Source organism: Natator depressus, chromosome 14 (genome assembly GCF_965152275.1).
Source record: "Natator depressus isolate rNatDep1 chromosome 14, rNatDep2.hap1, whole genome shotgun sequence".
Lineage (NCBI taxonomy): Eukaryota > Metazoa > Chordata > Testudines > Cheloniidae > Natator > Natator depressus.
In genome coordinates this window covers 1,158,880-1,174,555 of record NC_134247.1, presented here as the reverse complement: position 1 = coordinate 1,174,555, position 15,676 = coordinate 1,158,880, and the positions used below count along the sequence as shown (strand labels likewise).

The following is a 15,676-nucleotide window of genomic DNA, read 5'->3' as shown; positions in this document are numbered from 1 at the left end:
GCCAGCTTGTCACATGTGCTGTAATGTGCTGTGGTCCCAGGTCATCCTGTGCTTCTCTCCTGTGGGTTCTACGCTGCGGGGACGCGCAAGGAAATTCCCTGCTGTGGTCAACTGCACGGCCATAGACTGGTTCCACGAGTGGCCTGAGGATGCTCTGGTGTCCGTCAGTGGCAGATTCTTGGAGGAAACGGAGGGAATTGAGGTGAGCAGTTGCCTGCTTGGCCTGAAGTGCTGTGGTCCCTAGCAGCTGGTGTCATGAACCAGTCTGATTGGCAACGAGTGAGCCGTCGGACAATCTCAGGGTCCTGGTTGCTTCGCCCTCCGCACGCGAAGGGGCATTTGGCCCAACAGCGAACGTGAGAACCCCTGGAAAGCTCCATTGCTGCTTTTCTGCTTCATTTTAGCTGAATCCCAGGCGTCCAGATGCTGTGGGAACCTCAGGCTGTGAGCTGCACGCAGAGTTCACAGCATGAAGGAAAGGAGCAGCTGCAGCCTTCTTGCCAAGCACATATGCTGGATAAACCTTCTTCTCTCTCTTTTCTCCTTTGTCCCTGTCAAACACGCACCCACAATACCCAGGGAAATCAAATATTCGAAAAAGTTAGGCCCTCTGCTAATGCACCAAAGGTTATCCGCAGACATACAGAATTTGAGGAATGCAAAAGTTAAGGACCTGAGTAATATTAATTGTGATAACTTAACTCATACTTTCAATGATTAGTCTGCTATTTAGTGTACAGCAATGCCGTGGGCAAGCTGGTGTTATTTTGCCTACCCTGGGTGTTGGTATTTAAATAAGTAACTTTCACATTACATGAAGGCAGAGGTTTGCATTGAATGTCTATAATGAGCCTGTACTTAGTAACGGGGTAACTGATTGCATGTATGGGTCCTATTGCAGCCAGAAGTCAAGATCTCCATCGGTCAGTTTATGTCCTATGTCCACAAAACTGTAAATGAGATGTCCAAAGTCTACCTGGCCACTGAGCGGCGCTATAACTATACAACACCGAAAACCTTTCTGGAACTGATAAAACTTTACCAGAACCTGCTCTCTAAAAAGAGAAGAGAGCTCATTGCAAAAACTGACAGGTTGGAGAATGGCTTAATGAAACTTCAGAGTACTTCTTCCCAGGTACGTGTGCCCAGGGACATTTTCACCCATCCATTCCGATCCCGAGGTTTTGGTGGTCAGTGCTTGGGGCTGCCAGTGAGATAGGAAATGTTTTAGTTCTCTTCATCTTGGCAGAGACCAGAGTCAGTTACAGCAAATGGGCAGGGAGCCCATGTCTGGGATCCATCCCCATTCTGTGTGCTACTGCAAGTCCCACGGCTTTGTCCTCTATACTGGAAACACTGGGTGAGCAGTGACATCATTACTTGTGGTGGCCCTGAGAGCCCCATTCTGCCAGGGGCTGCACACACATCACGACGACTGTCCCTGCCCCAGAGGGTTCACAGCCTTAATGTGTGATGAGAGACAACAGGTAAAGACAACAGATGCAGCGGGACTGGGAGGATGTGGAATGGTGAATGATCTGTTTGGTATAACTGAGCAGTGGTCGTGGTGCTTCCCTTGCCTGTTTCTGTCTCCTTTACGACTTGAAACCATCTTTTCTCTAAATAGTTCAAAAGCAACCATAGATACCAGGTGTTGCCTTCCTATGCCTAGCTGGTTTCCTGTGTCTGGGAGCAGACTGTTCCTATTTCTACTGTACTCTGTATAGGTTGAGGACCTAAAAGCCAAACTTGCTGTCCAAGAGCTGGAGCTGAAGCAGAAGAATGAGGATGCAGATAAACTGATCCAGGTAGTAGGTGTTGAAACTGAGAAAGTGAGCAAGGAGAAGATGATTGCTGATGAGGAGGAGCTGAAGGTTCAGGTCATTAACACGGTATGTTCACATCTCCCAGGACAACAGTGCATTCAGCTAAAGCTTCTCTCCTGCCATGGCACCATCACAAGAGGCTCCATGGCTGGGGACATCAGCTACTGACTAACAGGGAAAGCTGCTCGGATGGGGCAGCCCAGGTGTGTGTGTTGAAGGCGTTTCAGCGCATCCCTGCTGCCAGCTGCCGTACTGCAACAGGGGAAATAAATCTGGAGAGGCAGAAAAACAACTTTCCTTCCAAATTGATACTTAGTGACCAGGACCCTGAAGCCTTGGCTTGGTCCCCAGCCCAGTGAGCTACGTGCATGTACCCCAGAAACAATAGGGGCTGTGAAGGTTCTTTTACACACCTAGCACTTACACCTCTTGCAGCTCACATTCTTCCCTAGACGTCTACCGAGAAGTGTTGGTTATTACTGTACTTTGGGAAGGCCCCTAGGGGCCCAACCAGGTGAGAGCGAGCCCCTTTTGTACAGACAGACAGTACCAGCCAGTCCCTGTCCCAAAGGTCTCCCTATCCAAGAGGAGGATGGCGGTAGGGCGGGGGCAGGAGTGGGGAGGCGTCAGGTTCACAGGACCAGGAGCTCCGTTATTCTGGATTCACCCTGTGCCCATGTTGTAGATAGAGAGTGTATGTGTTGGGGTTATTTTTATTGGAGATAAGCAACGGGGTAGCAGGCATCCCTGCATGGCCCCTGCCTGGCCATCGCCAGCTGGCAGGGTTCTGTGGCAGCTCTTAGCCGTGAGCTGTGACTGGGAGGGAGAGAGCAGTGGCTTTACCGTTGGTGGGTGAGGTTGTTCCACCCATAGGGGCAGCACAGGAGAAAGCGTGGGGATACTTGGGGGAGAAAGGGACAAACTGGCACCCTTGAATAAGCTGCCATTCAGCTCAACATGCTCCCTCTGCCCCGAGTGTGAATTCCTCATTCTGTAGATAACTTGGGCCTCCCTCCCGCCAAGTGCCCTGCTTCTAACGAGCTCCGACAGAGCCATCTCCGTCCCTGTCCGGAGTTAGTGCTTGTGTGCGGGATGGCTTGACCGCCCTGCAGACTGAGGCAGGGCAGGGCAGCAGGGCTGTGGCAACTCAAGTTCTCCCACGCCACCCTGCTGGGCCTGTCCACACTGCTCGAGGGCTTTCCTCCCCGGGGACCATTCAAGCCCATCGAGCCTGAGCCCATCTTCTCAGAGGGCCAGCCAGGGGCAAGCTCACCCCAGCTGTGATGTGAAATGGGAACAAGACAGAGCCCAGCCCCCCGCAGCCCTGCATTCACTGTTTGTGTTGCTCCGTCAGAACGTAACCGAAAAACAAAGAGCCTGTGAGACGGACTTGGCTAAAGCGGAGCCTGCTCTATTAGCAGCACAAGAAGCTCTTGACACTCTCAATAAGGTAAATACTTGCCTGAGTGGGGTGGAAATTATTTCCCTAGTTAGTTTTTACCTTCTGGCTGGTAGGCAGGGGCGTGCACAAGAGGGGGCAAGCAGGGCACGAGCCCCCCCAGTAATCATGAGCGACACAGTATTCCCCCTGCTCTGGGGCTGCGGTGGGCCCGGGGGCAGCAAGCTCCTCCCAGGGCCAGGGGTGAGGAGAAGGGGAGAGCGAGTTTCTGTGCACCCCACCTCCAAAAGGGGTGAAATTTAAATTCCTGCGCATGGCCCTGTTGGTGGGAACCAGACTAACTGGATTCAAAGCTTTGTTGAAAGCTAGATGTGTTACTTTCACTTTTCAGTACTCTCCACCCTGTGCAAAACTCATCAGTCTTTTCTGTTCTCCTTAGAACAACCTGACAGAGCTGAAGTCTTTTGGTTCACCTCCCGAAGCAGTGGTTAATGTCACAGCAGCTGTGATGATACTGACAGCTCCAGGGGGCAGGATACCGAAGGACAAAAGCTGGAAGGCAGCTAAAATCATGATGGGGAAAGTAGATTCTTTCCTGGATTCCTTAAAGAAGTTTGATAAAGAGCACATTCCTGAACCCTGTCTGAAAGCATTTAAGTAAGTGAAATGTGTGCGAGAGCCCACCGAGGCAGGCCTTGAATGAAAATGGGGGGTCACATTTATTTGTCCCTGAGTGTTTGTCAATGCAGTCTCTGTGCACGGCTACACCCACTGCTATGCAGTTGTCTTCACAGAACCATGCGCCATCACTGGAATCTCTCAGTCATGAGGCAGTTCTGGGACCAGAGCCAAAGGCATTAATGAAAACCAGGCCCTTGGTGGGTTAAACTGGGCACCCTAAATCAGTGACTACTTTTAACCTGTCCAAGGCCCCAGAGGAGAATCCAAGTCTTAACCCAGATTAGCCAACATCATCTCCTTTAATGCTATCTTGATTTGTATTCTCTCTTCAGGCCCTATCAGTCAGATCCAACCTTTGACCCGGAGTTCATACTCTCAAAGTCAACAGCTGCAGCAGGTCTGTGCTCCTGGTGTCTAAATATTGTTCGCTTCTATGAAGTCTACTGTGACGTCGCACCCAAGAGGCAGGCGCTAGAGGAGGCTAATGCAGAACTGGCAGAGGCACAAGATAAACTTGGTCACATTAAAAACAAGATTGCAGTAAGTGCATTGTTACTCTCACTGGCAAAATAATCCAACCACAAACTTGCTACCTGAGTCAATATCTCTGTTTAAATTGGTTGCCATCCATTGTTGGTAATAAATGGTTAAACTGTGGATCAGAGAATGAAGCCAAAGGTAGGCGAGACAGATTCCTAGGAGTCTGTGAAGTCCAGGTAGGAGAGACTTGCTTTGTAACTGATACCATGGAGTCACAAGTGCATGCAGAGCTTTCTCCCTCCTCCTGTGTATCGTGTGGCACTCTCAGGTTCCATATTTAATAGATAATTGCAAACATCTTGTTTTTAAAGGACCTAAATGCCAACTTGGCAACTCTAACAGCAGAATTTGAAAAGGCAACAGCTGAAAAAATCAAATGCCAACAAGAGGCTGATGCTACTAACAGAGTCATCACCTTAGCAAACAGGTACAGTGCCACTGTCAACACCCAGCTCATAACGCACTTCCCTGGCACTTGCCAAGACTGTTCAACCACCAATCTTCAATGTCAGCTGTTTAATTATCAGACCTGAGATTCTCTAACATCACCTCCTGGGGGAAGAAACTCTTTTGAATGGTACGAAAGACAAAGATGAACGCACTGAAAAATCCCTGATATGGGCATAATTTCAGTTGCCTCACTTAGGAATGGTCACTTGACATGAATATGTATCTTTAGTAATTGGTTTAATAGAATTAAAGTTTTGTCAGTATAATAGTCAATGTTTTCAGTCAATGATGTTCTTCCCATCAAGAGCTTTCTTTGTAACGCTGCCCAGTTACTATCCATTCCACAGGCCTTGGAAGCAATCTCCCCCTGCTTATGCCATAATTACTCAAGACTTGTGCAAACAGTGGCAGTGCAAAACTAGTACTGTAGTGAATATTTTTATTTATCTATCTAAGAATATCAGTCACTGGGAAGCTCCATAAGCCACTGAGCCCTCCGGAGCCAGCTTCTTGGAGCTGCAGCCCCAAAAATCTTTTTGGAGAGCTCACAAGGAAGTTTTTTAAATGGACAAATATGCAGAGCTTGTTGATATTTCCAGCCTCTGCAGTTACTCCTAGGAGACATTGTAAATTCTCCAGGCCAGGGCAGGACCACGTATCTACCTAAGGTCTGTGCAGGGCCATGGGGTGCCACAATTCAGTCACAATAATACACTTGTCTCCTTTGAAACGTCACCGCAGGCTTGTTGGAGGGTTAGCTTCGGAAAACGTTCGCTGGGCTGAGTCTGTGGAAAACTTCCGAGAGCAGGAGAAGACTTTGTGTGGAGATGTCCTGCTGATTTCAGCCTTTGTTTCGTATGTTGGCTATTTCACTAAGAAATACAGGACGGAGCTGATGGACAAGTACTGGATACCATACTTAAATGAGTTGAAGGTAAATCAGTCTAGCACAGACATAAAGCCCATGGCATTTGTTTCATGCCACTGGGAAAAGCAGTGTACGCTGAGCATAGGGCTGGTATACAGTTTCTCACCCCCTTACGTTGTATTTGTGAAGATCCCACAAGGGGCTGTGATTTAGCCTGTGCCCGTGGCACCCTCTGATGGACTTGGGTACCATGGGAATGCATTACCATGCATTTTAAAATGGACTCCAGCTGACATGGGGCACAGCTGCCTTACCTCAGAATGGTCTTGGTGTTTTAAAGGTTTCAGAGTAGCAACCGTGTTAGTCTGTATCCGCAAAAAAAGCAGGAGGACTTGTGGCACCTTAGAGACTAACACATTTATTAGAGCATAAGCTTTCGTGGGCCTTTACCTTGTTAAATAATTTAGTGCTCGGTAGTTTGAGATGAGCTAGAGAGAGTCTCACCTGCAACCCTAGATCAGCAGGTGCTTCAGAGATACCTTTTGTGTTGCAGGTGCCAATTCCTGTTACACCAGGGTTGGATCCTTTGAGCCTTCTGACTGATGATGCGGATATCGCTACTTGGAATAACCAAGGGCTGCCCAGTGACCGCATGTCTACAGAAAATGCCACGATTCTGTGCAACACAGAGCGCTGGCCTCTCATTGTGGATGCCCAGTTACAAGGGGTCAAATGGATTAAAAACAAATATGGAGAAGAGCTGAAAGCAATCAGACTGGGACAGAGAAGGTTTGTTTGGGCACGTTGGTTCTTTACACAGCTGTCTGATCATTTGCCCTCTCAATACTCTGCAGAGCTCCGCTGCCGGAAAGACATGCCTTAACGATAAGACCAAGCAGGCAGCGCCCGGTCCAGCAGAACCGTCTCCTGTGACCTTATTTGTGCAAGGAGACCCCTGACTGGGTTTATTCTGAGAATCTTCAGTGCTTGTTTTATATATCAATTACTATCCTTTGTGCCATGTCCTCTGCAGAGCCTCACAGAGAGCACATGGAGGCATGGGTCTCTGCTGTTCCACCATTCCAGAACCAGGGGTACCCTTGCCCCCACCCCCTCACTTCCTGAGCAGATGTGGAACCCAGTCTCCTCTCTGCTCTGGGATCTGAGCCTCGCCACAGATCTTCTCCCATCCTGCAGGAGGGAGGGGGGGTTGGCCCGTTGGCCTGTGTGTCAAGAGGCCAGGTCCTCAGAGCACTTGGAGCACTCTGGATAGCAAGAGAAAGAAGTGTAAGGAAAACCAGGCCTCCAGTGCACTGACTGCCGGCTATGCCCCTGGCTGGCTATGTCCTGGTGCAGACAGCAGCCCTGGGCCATATGGGCCAGAGATAAGAGGCTCTTCAGATCTGAGCTGCTCAGTCCTTTGTCAGACCCTGTGCATCTGACCGTGCTGGGCCTCCCTGGTCAACGTAGTCTGAATGATTAATTGGATCCTGAGTCTGCCCGTGATGGGTCCCTTTGGATCCTCTGTTTGAACAGGGCCTTCGGCTTCTTCAGCATGCGTTGCTCTGTAGACTTCTGCAGAGAACTGGGATTACCTTGGCAAGCCACCTTGGTGTGTGAGGGTCTGGAGGGTGCTGGTGCTCCTCCCTCTTCGCATAGAGCTTTCTGGGGCCATGTTTGCATGACTAAGGCTCTTCTCAAATGTGCTGCAGCTATCTGGATATCATTGAGCAAGCTATTTCAGATGGACACCCCCTGCTCATTGAGAACATCGGCGAGACAGTGGAGCCTGTGCTGGACCCTTTGCTAGGCAGGAACACCATCAAAAAGGGAAAGTAAGTGTATTCTCACTCCTCTTGACAAAGGAATTGGTGCTTCAATCATAGAATCAAAGGGTTAGTTAGGACCGCAAGCATCATCAAGTGTGACCCCCTGCCAAGATGCAGCATTTGCTGTCTCTAAACCATCCAAGACAGATGGTTAGCAAGCCTCTTTGAAAATCCTCTGCTCTGAGCAGTTCAATTTTCAACCCACTGAAATGTGCTGTCAGATTGGGACCAGACCTTTCTGGGCAGAGATGTGACTCTCTGACCAGTTTTCCCTCCCTTTTTAACAACCCTTTCCTTGGGAGGATTTTCACTGTCCCTCTTATTGTGTTTTACCACAAACGCTAATTTTCTGGGCCACTGAGTGACACTTGGTTAAAGATTTTAGAGCAGAAGCCTTTACAGGTGCTTGGGCTGCACAATAAAGTGAAATAAACAACAAGATTTTTTTTGTTTTACACTAAATGGCAGATGCAGGTACATCCCCAGCAGCGGGGCTTTCCTTGAGAACTACCCCAGTGACCGGCCTCCTGGTCCCTTCTCCCACTCCTGCTTCTTTGCCCCTCTCAAGTCCCTTCTCCAGGCCTGTTCATCACTCCATTCAACGCTCTCTGAAAACTCCCTCCTGCTGTCTGATGGGGGGGGGGGGGCAGTTAATAATTATTGACTAAGGGGGCTGTCTTAGCACCTGGTCCAAAACCCACTGACATCCGCAGGAATTTTCCCATTGACCTCAGTCACAGCCTGACTGAGTCACTGCTTGATGGGATTACTGTACCCTGGCCCTATCAGTTTCCGGCCCGCTCTTTGCTGGACTTTGTCTGAATGGAGACTGTCAGGCTGGCATTTGCAAAGGAGTCTCAGGGAGCTAAATGCTCAAACCTAGATGCAGTCCAACGGGAGTTGAGCACCTAACTCCCTCCAGCTGCTGGGACAATCCTAGTCCATCCTCTGCTGCAGAGCTGTGTATTTGTATGTGCTCCAGTAAAGTGGGGCTCAAAGTAACGAATCTCTCATAACTAGCAGTTAGGGCATTGGTAGGATGGGTAGTGTCTGTGTTGGTTTGTTTAATGCCAAATGGTTTAGCACTTACCAAAAGTCACTTGTTTAATTAACTAAACAGATACATTAAGATAGGCGATAAAGAAGTGGAATACCATCCAGACTTCCGTTTGATTCTGCACACCAAATACTTTAACCCCCATTACAAGCCAGAGATGCAGGCTCAGTGCACTTTAATTAACTTCCTGGTAACCAGAGATGGACTGGAGGATCAGCTGTTGGCGGCAGTAGTTGCAAAAGAGAGACCAGATCTAGAGCAACTGAAGGTATCGATGCTATTACTAGAGAGAAGGTAGCATGGTAGAGCCTGCTGTAGCTTTACTTACAAACAGCGAAACACACATGCTATTCCAGCCAGACCTACACTGTTCACAGAAAACTGACTGAGCCCTAATTAGGACTCACTGTCATCTATGCTGGGTACTTTCTCCAGGAAATCTCCAGTGCCAATAAAAGTGATAATATTCTGATATATTTGCTCCTTAAATTATAAATATTGGTGTGGGTCAGTCACATGTATAACATGTGTAACAGTGATCGATAGACAACACATGATCTCCTAAAAATTATATCTAATAACTCTACCCCTTTGGAAAAAAGGAAGCAGCATCAGGTCCATTCAACCTCAGCAATCCACAGTAGATGGTGGGGTACAATCATTTTTATTTTGATGCATTAAACTGACATCACTCTGGAGTTGCAACCCCGCCATAACGGGACAGGAGTGTCATTTCCTTGTCTGGTTCTCTATTAGGGTGACCAGATGTCCCGATTTTATAGGGACAGTCCCGATATTTGGGGCTTTTTCTTATATGGGCACCTATTACCCCCCACACTCTGTCCCAATTTTTCATATTTGCTGTCTGGTCACCCTATTCTCTATGAAGGTTAGGATGCGTTAGAGTGTTATGATTTAAATATGAAGGGCCTGCCTCTCCCTTGTATGGCACTGTTACGATAGCGTGTCAGTGGCATTCTCATGTCATGATGCAGTTAGCAGGTCCAGCTAATATATTCTAAACAAAAGTGTAGAGTACGCTCTGAGAGAAAGGGTAGATGAGGTAATATCTTTTACCTTTTCCTATCCTAGGACCAACATGACTACAGCAACATTGTAAACACAGAATACATTCAGGCATTTCTTCAGTGACTTATACAGCTCATAACTACATTATAAACTAAACTGATATGCAAAAGAACATAAAACCAGCAATAGCCCCTGCTAACTGGTGCATTATTTCATTGGGCCTGTCAAGGGTCCCTAGTTTAAATCACTCCAAACTGATGCCATGAAAGCTTTAGTTGTAAATCCCTTGCTAATTAATTTTCCTCTTTTGTACATTGATGCTGTAGGCAAATCTCACAAAGAGTCAAAATGAATTTAAGATTTTCTTGAAAGAGCTGGAAGATTCTTTGCTTGCCCGCCTCTCTGCTGCATCAGGAAACTTCCTGGGAGACACTGCATTGGTGGAGAACCTAGAGACAACAAAGCGAACAGCCATGGAAATTGAGGAAAAAGTAAGAAAGCTGCCCCAAGACTCCTGGGGGTTACACTGTGGAACCAATAGAGTTTCTTTTAGAAAATGAATTTGGTGTCCAACTCTGTCAAAGCAGGGGATAGGACGGGGAGACCCGTTGTTTTCGAGGACATGCAAAGCTGCTGTAGTAACATTGTTTGTTTTTAAGGTGAGAGAAGCTAAAATTACAGAAATTAAAATTAATGAAGCTAGAGAAAACTACAGGCCAGCTGCAGAAAGGGCATCCTTGTTGTACTTTATACTGAATGACCTCAACAAAATTGACCCCATCTACCAGTTCTCATTAAAGGTAACTAACAAATATGGGGCAGACAGTAATATGTCACTGAATAGATTTTCAAAGAATTCACAAGGGCCATTGTTGCTACAATTCTGAGTGTTTTATTGAAAACAACAATCGAGGTACCCATCTCTAACCATTTCTGGCTAGGCATTCGACGTAGTCTTTGAGAAGGCCATCCAGCGAACTCTTCCAGCTGATGACGTGAAGCAGCGGGTGATAAACCTAACAGATGAGATCACCTACTCGGTCTTTGTGTACACTGCACGGGGACTCTTTGAGAGAGACAAACTCATTTTCATGGCCCAAGTTGCCTTTCAGGTAATATGGATAAACAAACTGGACTCCAGTTAAAATTACTAGCTAATACAACTTTTCAGATATGTAATAAATGGTGGTCTCTTATTCCTGGGGCAAAGCATGTGTCCCCCCATATTAGCCTTAATTATTATTCATATAATTTTGTCATGCAAACATTTATGTCAGAGCTGCAGGGAAAAAACTCATAGTCAGGGAAGTGTCATGGCCTGTGGGGAGGGGTTTTGGAGTGTGAGCCCACCTGCCCTGGCAGTTCCTGTCCCACAGGGCTGGGTCCAGCTCCTCACTCTGGGCGTTGTGACCCCATGCGCTACGTCACCACACCAATCAAACTTGGCCCATCCGCCCTTCCATCTCCAGCTATGGAAGGGTGGAGATACTAAACTCCAGTGGCACTCTGACCACATGGCCTAGCTCTCCACTTCCAGAGCAGAGAGACAGGCCCGCAAGAGCCATCATTACAAGGGTCACAGACTTTATTAAAATTCCAATTGCCATGAACACTGTGAGCTCCATGCCAAAATCGTAGCCTTAATAATAATCTTCTAGATGGTGTGTAAATGCACCCTGTTTTACAATCATGGCTCAGTCAGACATGCTCTCACCCAAAAAATTTACATCCTAAAGTTTGAGCCAAAATCCACTGAAGTCAGTGGAAGATTCCCCCAGGCTTTAGTGGACTTTGGTTCAGGCCCTAAGGCCTGTATCCTCTAGGATGCCTGAGAATGTGCTCAACTGCATTGAACCCAGGGGCCCAGTTCTACCAACACTTGGTGAGAGCAGAAGGGACTGTTATGATTGAGCCATAGTGATTCCTGCATCAAGCCCTTGTGTGGCACTCGGGTCCCACTGAAGAGAATGGCAAAATGCCTACTGACTTCAGTGCGGCCCGGGTTTCATCTCAAGGGAATGCTCAATAGTGGAGTAATCCCATTGCTCTCCAGAGAGCTAGTCAGGTAAGTAAGCGCTGAGCCCTGTAGTCAGCATGGGCAGGATTGGGCCCGCACATGTGGGGAGGGGCGGAGTTGAGATGCTGTGGGAGAACACAAGGTAGCAACTGTTCCTGGGAGAAGTGAGTTGGAGATGGGGAGAGTGCTTGGTGGGCTGCTCCAAGTGTGCGTGAGGGTGAAGCAAAGAGGAGGAGACTGGGGCAGGTGGGAGGGGGCTGTTCTGGTCAGAGCAACAGGAAAGGGGTGACCCTTATGGCTGCACTGGGTAGAGTAGTGGGGCAGAAGCAGGAAGGTGACAGACCCAGCCTGGCAGTAATGATCCCAATGGAATGCTAGTGCAGACAAAGCCACAGGGGTTCCTCCCTTCATCGTGGGCCCATCATTGGTCCCGGTGGGCTTGTCTTGGTGGGCAAAAGCCTTCTCCAGTGCTGCTGCTGTTATGCATTTTGTAACATTTACAGTGGCATCGCACCGAGAGGCCAGCCAGGTCCCTGCCCCATTGTGCGAGACTCTGTACAAACACAGTAAACATGGCCCTGCCCCCAAAGAGTTCCAACGCCAGAGCCTGAGGGGTCCAGCCCATTCCTCTGGGAGCCCATGTGTCTGCACCACTTCTGCAATGTCTATTTTCCCAGCACGTGTGAGCATAGGGCTTGTGACACAGAGCAGTTCAGCTGTTCAGAAATGGGTTATGTAACCTTGTGCATTGTAATCTCTGCTTTCTCATCAGGTTTTGTTAATGAAGAAAGAAGTGAACCCGGTTGAACTGGACTTTCTTTTGCGCTTTCCGTTCAAGGCTGGACTGACGTCCCCTGTGGATTTCTTACAATCTCAAGGATGGGGAGGAATTAAGGTGTGTCTGAAGAATGTAACACTTTGTACAAATTCTTCTGTTGTAAACACTACATAGAATAGCCTAAGACGTTGCACCATGGAAGTCCATAAACCAGGCCACACAATTGTGAGGCCAGTAATATGCAGGTTGAAACAGGAGACAGGATAAGTTTGATAATGCTGGAGATTACTGGTTAAACTAACACCCTTGGGAGTTGTAGCTCTTAAAAATGCTCAAAAACAGTCACGTTATTGGAATATTTATCTAAAAATAATGTTGATTAGCTGATTATTTCATTAGAGGTTTTCTAGTCACCAAAGTAGCCACCATAGCAGAAGGTAGCATGAGAAGCAGTCAGTTATGCAGCACTGTGTAATCCAGCATCACTTGGAAAGGCATCTTCAAGTTGGTATCATTTTAAAGCTAAGAAGCCAGGCTTAGAGGTGTTACTGAGCAGCGGCTAACGTCCCTTTTGTTTATGAAAGTATCAGCGTTAAAATCAACATTGTTCATGGTTATTTGACTGGCACCTGAGTTACGGATGTTGCCCAGTAGATACACACAGCCACGCGGCAGCTCTCCGCTGCACTGTATGCCTTTGCTCCAGACAGGGACCTCCCATTGGCTTCAGTGGGCACGTGCTGTAGAGAGCCAGTGTCACTCCTAGAGAGTAAGGCAAGTCAGAGTCAGCAAATGGAATAAGATCTAGAGGGACAATATGACGGTGTTAAAAAATACTGAGCCTGATGTTGAGAGTTTTAAAAAACACAAATATAATCCTTCCCTTTCTTGTGCCTACACTGCCTCCCTGGCTGGGCCAGCACCACCAACTGCGCCATGTCTGGCGCTTAGACACCTCTCTTCTATGCTGCAGACATGTCTATCTCTTAAACATTTCTCCTGCACATGCCACTATTAGCTGTCTCCAGAGATGGTCTCTGGCTAGAAGGAAGGTGACCATGGATCACCATTATCACAGCAGACCTGTCATGTGCCTCTCATTTCTTGCATAATTGCATAGCCTAAATTGTTAGCATATTTTGGGTGCATCACGGAATCTCCACCTGCTCCATAAGAACCCCCAAGCCCCCACAACAGGAATCCAATGTTAGCCACATCTTACCCTCATTTTCTCAGGTGGCAGCAAATATCTGGATTATGTCAGTGTTCCAGGGAGTATCTGAGTATTTTTATACTGAAAGCTCACAGCCTAGGTGTGATGCCACAGAAGGCTGTAGCCAGTGATTTTACACTTCATCACTTAAATTAACTTTAAATAAAAATAAAAGGCTACCAGGTGCTGGGCTAGAGCATGTAACTGGCTACAGTTTGTAAGAAACACACAGCACTTGAGTCTGCTGTCAGCCACACCTGTGAAAAGCCACACTGTCTCCAGCAAGCCCATCCCACTGGGGCCACAGAGCAGGAGGAGGCACTAGAACCCCGAAGCAGCTGGCCCTTTTCTCCTGTATTTGAAGGTCCTCTCAGATATGGATGAGTTCAAGAATTTGGACAGCGATATTGAAGGTTCGGCAAAGCGATGGAAAAAATTTGTTGAGTCGGAGGCGCCGGAGAAGGAAGTGTTCCCGAAGGAGTGGAAGAATAAATTAGCTCTGCAGAAGCTGTGTATGATGAGATGCATGAGGCCAGACAGAATGACCTATGCAGTCAGGTATTCTCTCCTGATCCTGCAGGGCCCTGTGCTGTCAAGAAGGGTCTTGGCATGCCTACACTGAATGATTCTGGAGAGGCATTTCATGCTGGTGCAGTAGAAATGGGACATGATGTAGCATGCAGCTGTGCAGTAACTGCACCTGTCTGCAGCATGGGGATGAGGCACCGAGCTGACGGCATGCGGCCTGTCACCTGGTAATATGATTCCAAAATGGCGTTTTAAAAAGGGGGTTCGTGGTTGTTAGTGCACTTGTGAAGAGCCAGCGTGTCCTGCATATCGCCTCCTGTGGGACACGTGCCAAGCGACATCCAGCTTCAGGCACCCAGGCCACACCAGCGCCCTGTAGTGATCCTGAACGTGTGGCACCAAGGCTACAGAAGAGCCATGTACCCCAACACCTCAGTTTCATCCTTTCTGCAGCCAGCTCTGCTGGCAGAGACCTCCTCTATGCCCACTGCAATTGCTAGGGCTTCCTACCCCACCCCGTGTGTATCTAGAGCAGACCCTTGCTGCAGGTGTTGTTCAGCTAGAACTCCTCAAGCACTCTCCTGGAGTGAAGCTGCCTGTTTGTCCCAGGCTCCCCGTCATCTCCGCCCTGTAAGAAGGCAATGCTGATGGGGCACACTGCAGGGAGGTATAAAGCCACTGGAGGTGCGGAGCTACCGCTTTTTATTGTGGGGATGGGAACACTCTTGCCTGTGCAAGTGTAACACTGACAGACCCTGGTCATCGGCGGGTGGCATCGAACCTGGGGCCTCTGGATCTTAGTGCACGAGCCTCTACAGCATGAGCTAAAAGCCAGCTGGCTGTTCGCGAAGGCTGCAGAGCAGACTCATTCATCTCTCTCTCTCTAAGTGGTCTTGGTGCCACTAGATGGGACAGACCACCATACCCAGGAGGTGTGTGGGTTACACAAGCTACAGGTTCAAGGTGACAATGGTGTAGATCTGGCCCAGATACTTTCCTTAGAAAGCTCCAGGCATGTTGTGTAATCCAGTTTTTCTGTTATCAGCTCTTCTCTGGGATTTCCTTGCTCAGATTAAATTTTTGTGCATTATTTTGGTTTGCAGCTCCACTCCCTGCCCTTAACACCTCCTGAGCCTTTGTAGGAATATTTTCAGTTTTCATACAGAACTTAAAGCCTATGCCCTGATCTGCCTTCGAGGCTAACTGTAGAAACACATGGCCTAGCCCTTCAAGTTATTTATAATAAATCGGATAAAAAGTCTGGGACTAATTTTGCATCAACTTCTTTTTCACAGAAACTTTGTGGAAGAGAAGATGGGAAGTAAGTTTGTAGAAGGCAGAAGTATTGAATTTTCTAAATCATATGAAGAGAGCAGCCCATCCACTGCAATATTCTTTATCCTCTCTCCAGGGGTTGACCCACTGAAAGACGTAGAGGCACTGGGTAAGTCAAGAGTCCTC

General features: G+C 48.0%; 2 protein-coding genes across 3 annotated transcripts in view; one reads left to right on the top strand and one right to left on the bottom strand.

Moving 5' to 3' along the window:
• Window positions 1-15,676, top strand: part of DNAH17 (dynein axonemal heavy chain 17) — a 94,769-nt gene that overhangs the window by 67,086 nt on the left and 12,007 nt on the right. The window contains exons 51-67 of the mRNA XM_074971476.1: window positions 41-202; window positions 902-1,135; window positions 1,728-1,892; window positions 3,181-3,276; window positions 3,665-3,882; window positions 4,239-4,446; window positions 4,758-4,873; window positions 5,638-5,830; window positions 6,318-6,553; window positions 7,477-7,599; window positions 8,714-8,918; window positions 10,006-10,170; window positions 10,339-10,479; window positions 10,621-10,791; window positions 12,469-12,591; window positions 14,052-14,245; window positions 15,511-15,659. Of these exons, the coding sequence (XP_074827577.1) occupies window positions 41-202; window positions 902-1,135; window positions 1,728-1,892; window positions 3,181-3,276; window positions 3,665-3,882; window positions 4,239-4,446; window positions 4,758-4,873; window positions 5,638-5,830; window positions 6,318-6,553; window positions 7,477-7,599; window positions 8,714-8,918; window positions 10,006-10,170; window positions 10,339-10,479; window positions 10,621-10,791; window positions 12,469-12,591; window positions 14,052-14,245; window positions 15,511-15,659 (2,899 nt within the window). The remainder of the gene's footprint in view (window positions 1-40; window positions 203-901; window positions 1,136-1,727; window positions 1,893-3,180; window positions 3,277-3,664; window positions 3,883-4,238; window positions 4,447-4,757; window positions 4,874-5,637; window positions 5,831-6,317; window positions 6,554-7,476; window positions 7,600-8,713; window positions 8,919-10,005; window positions 10,171-10,338; window positions 10,480-10,620; window positions 10,792-12,468; window positions 12,592-14,051; window positions 14,246-15,510; window positions 15,660-15,676) is intronic.
• Window positions 9,380-15,676, bottom strand: part of PGS1 (phosphatidylglycerophosphate synthase 1) — a 48,030-nt gene continuing 41,733 nt past the window's right edge. The window contains exon 10 of one of the 2 annotated variants that reach the window (XM_074971475.1): window positions 9,380-10,128. The gene's annotated coding sequence lies outside the window, so the exon portion shown is untranslated. Of the gene's footprint in view, window positions 10,129-10,534; window positions 13,237-15,676 lie in introns of those variants that run through there. The other variant, XM_074971473.1, reaches the window with a different exon arrangement.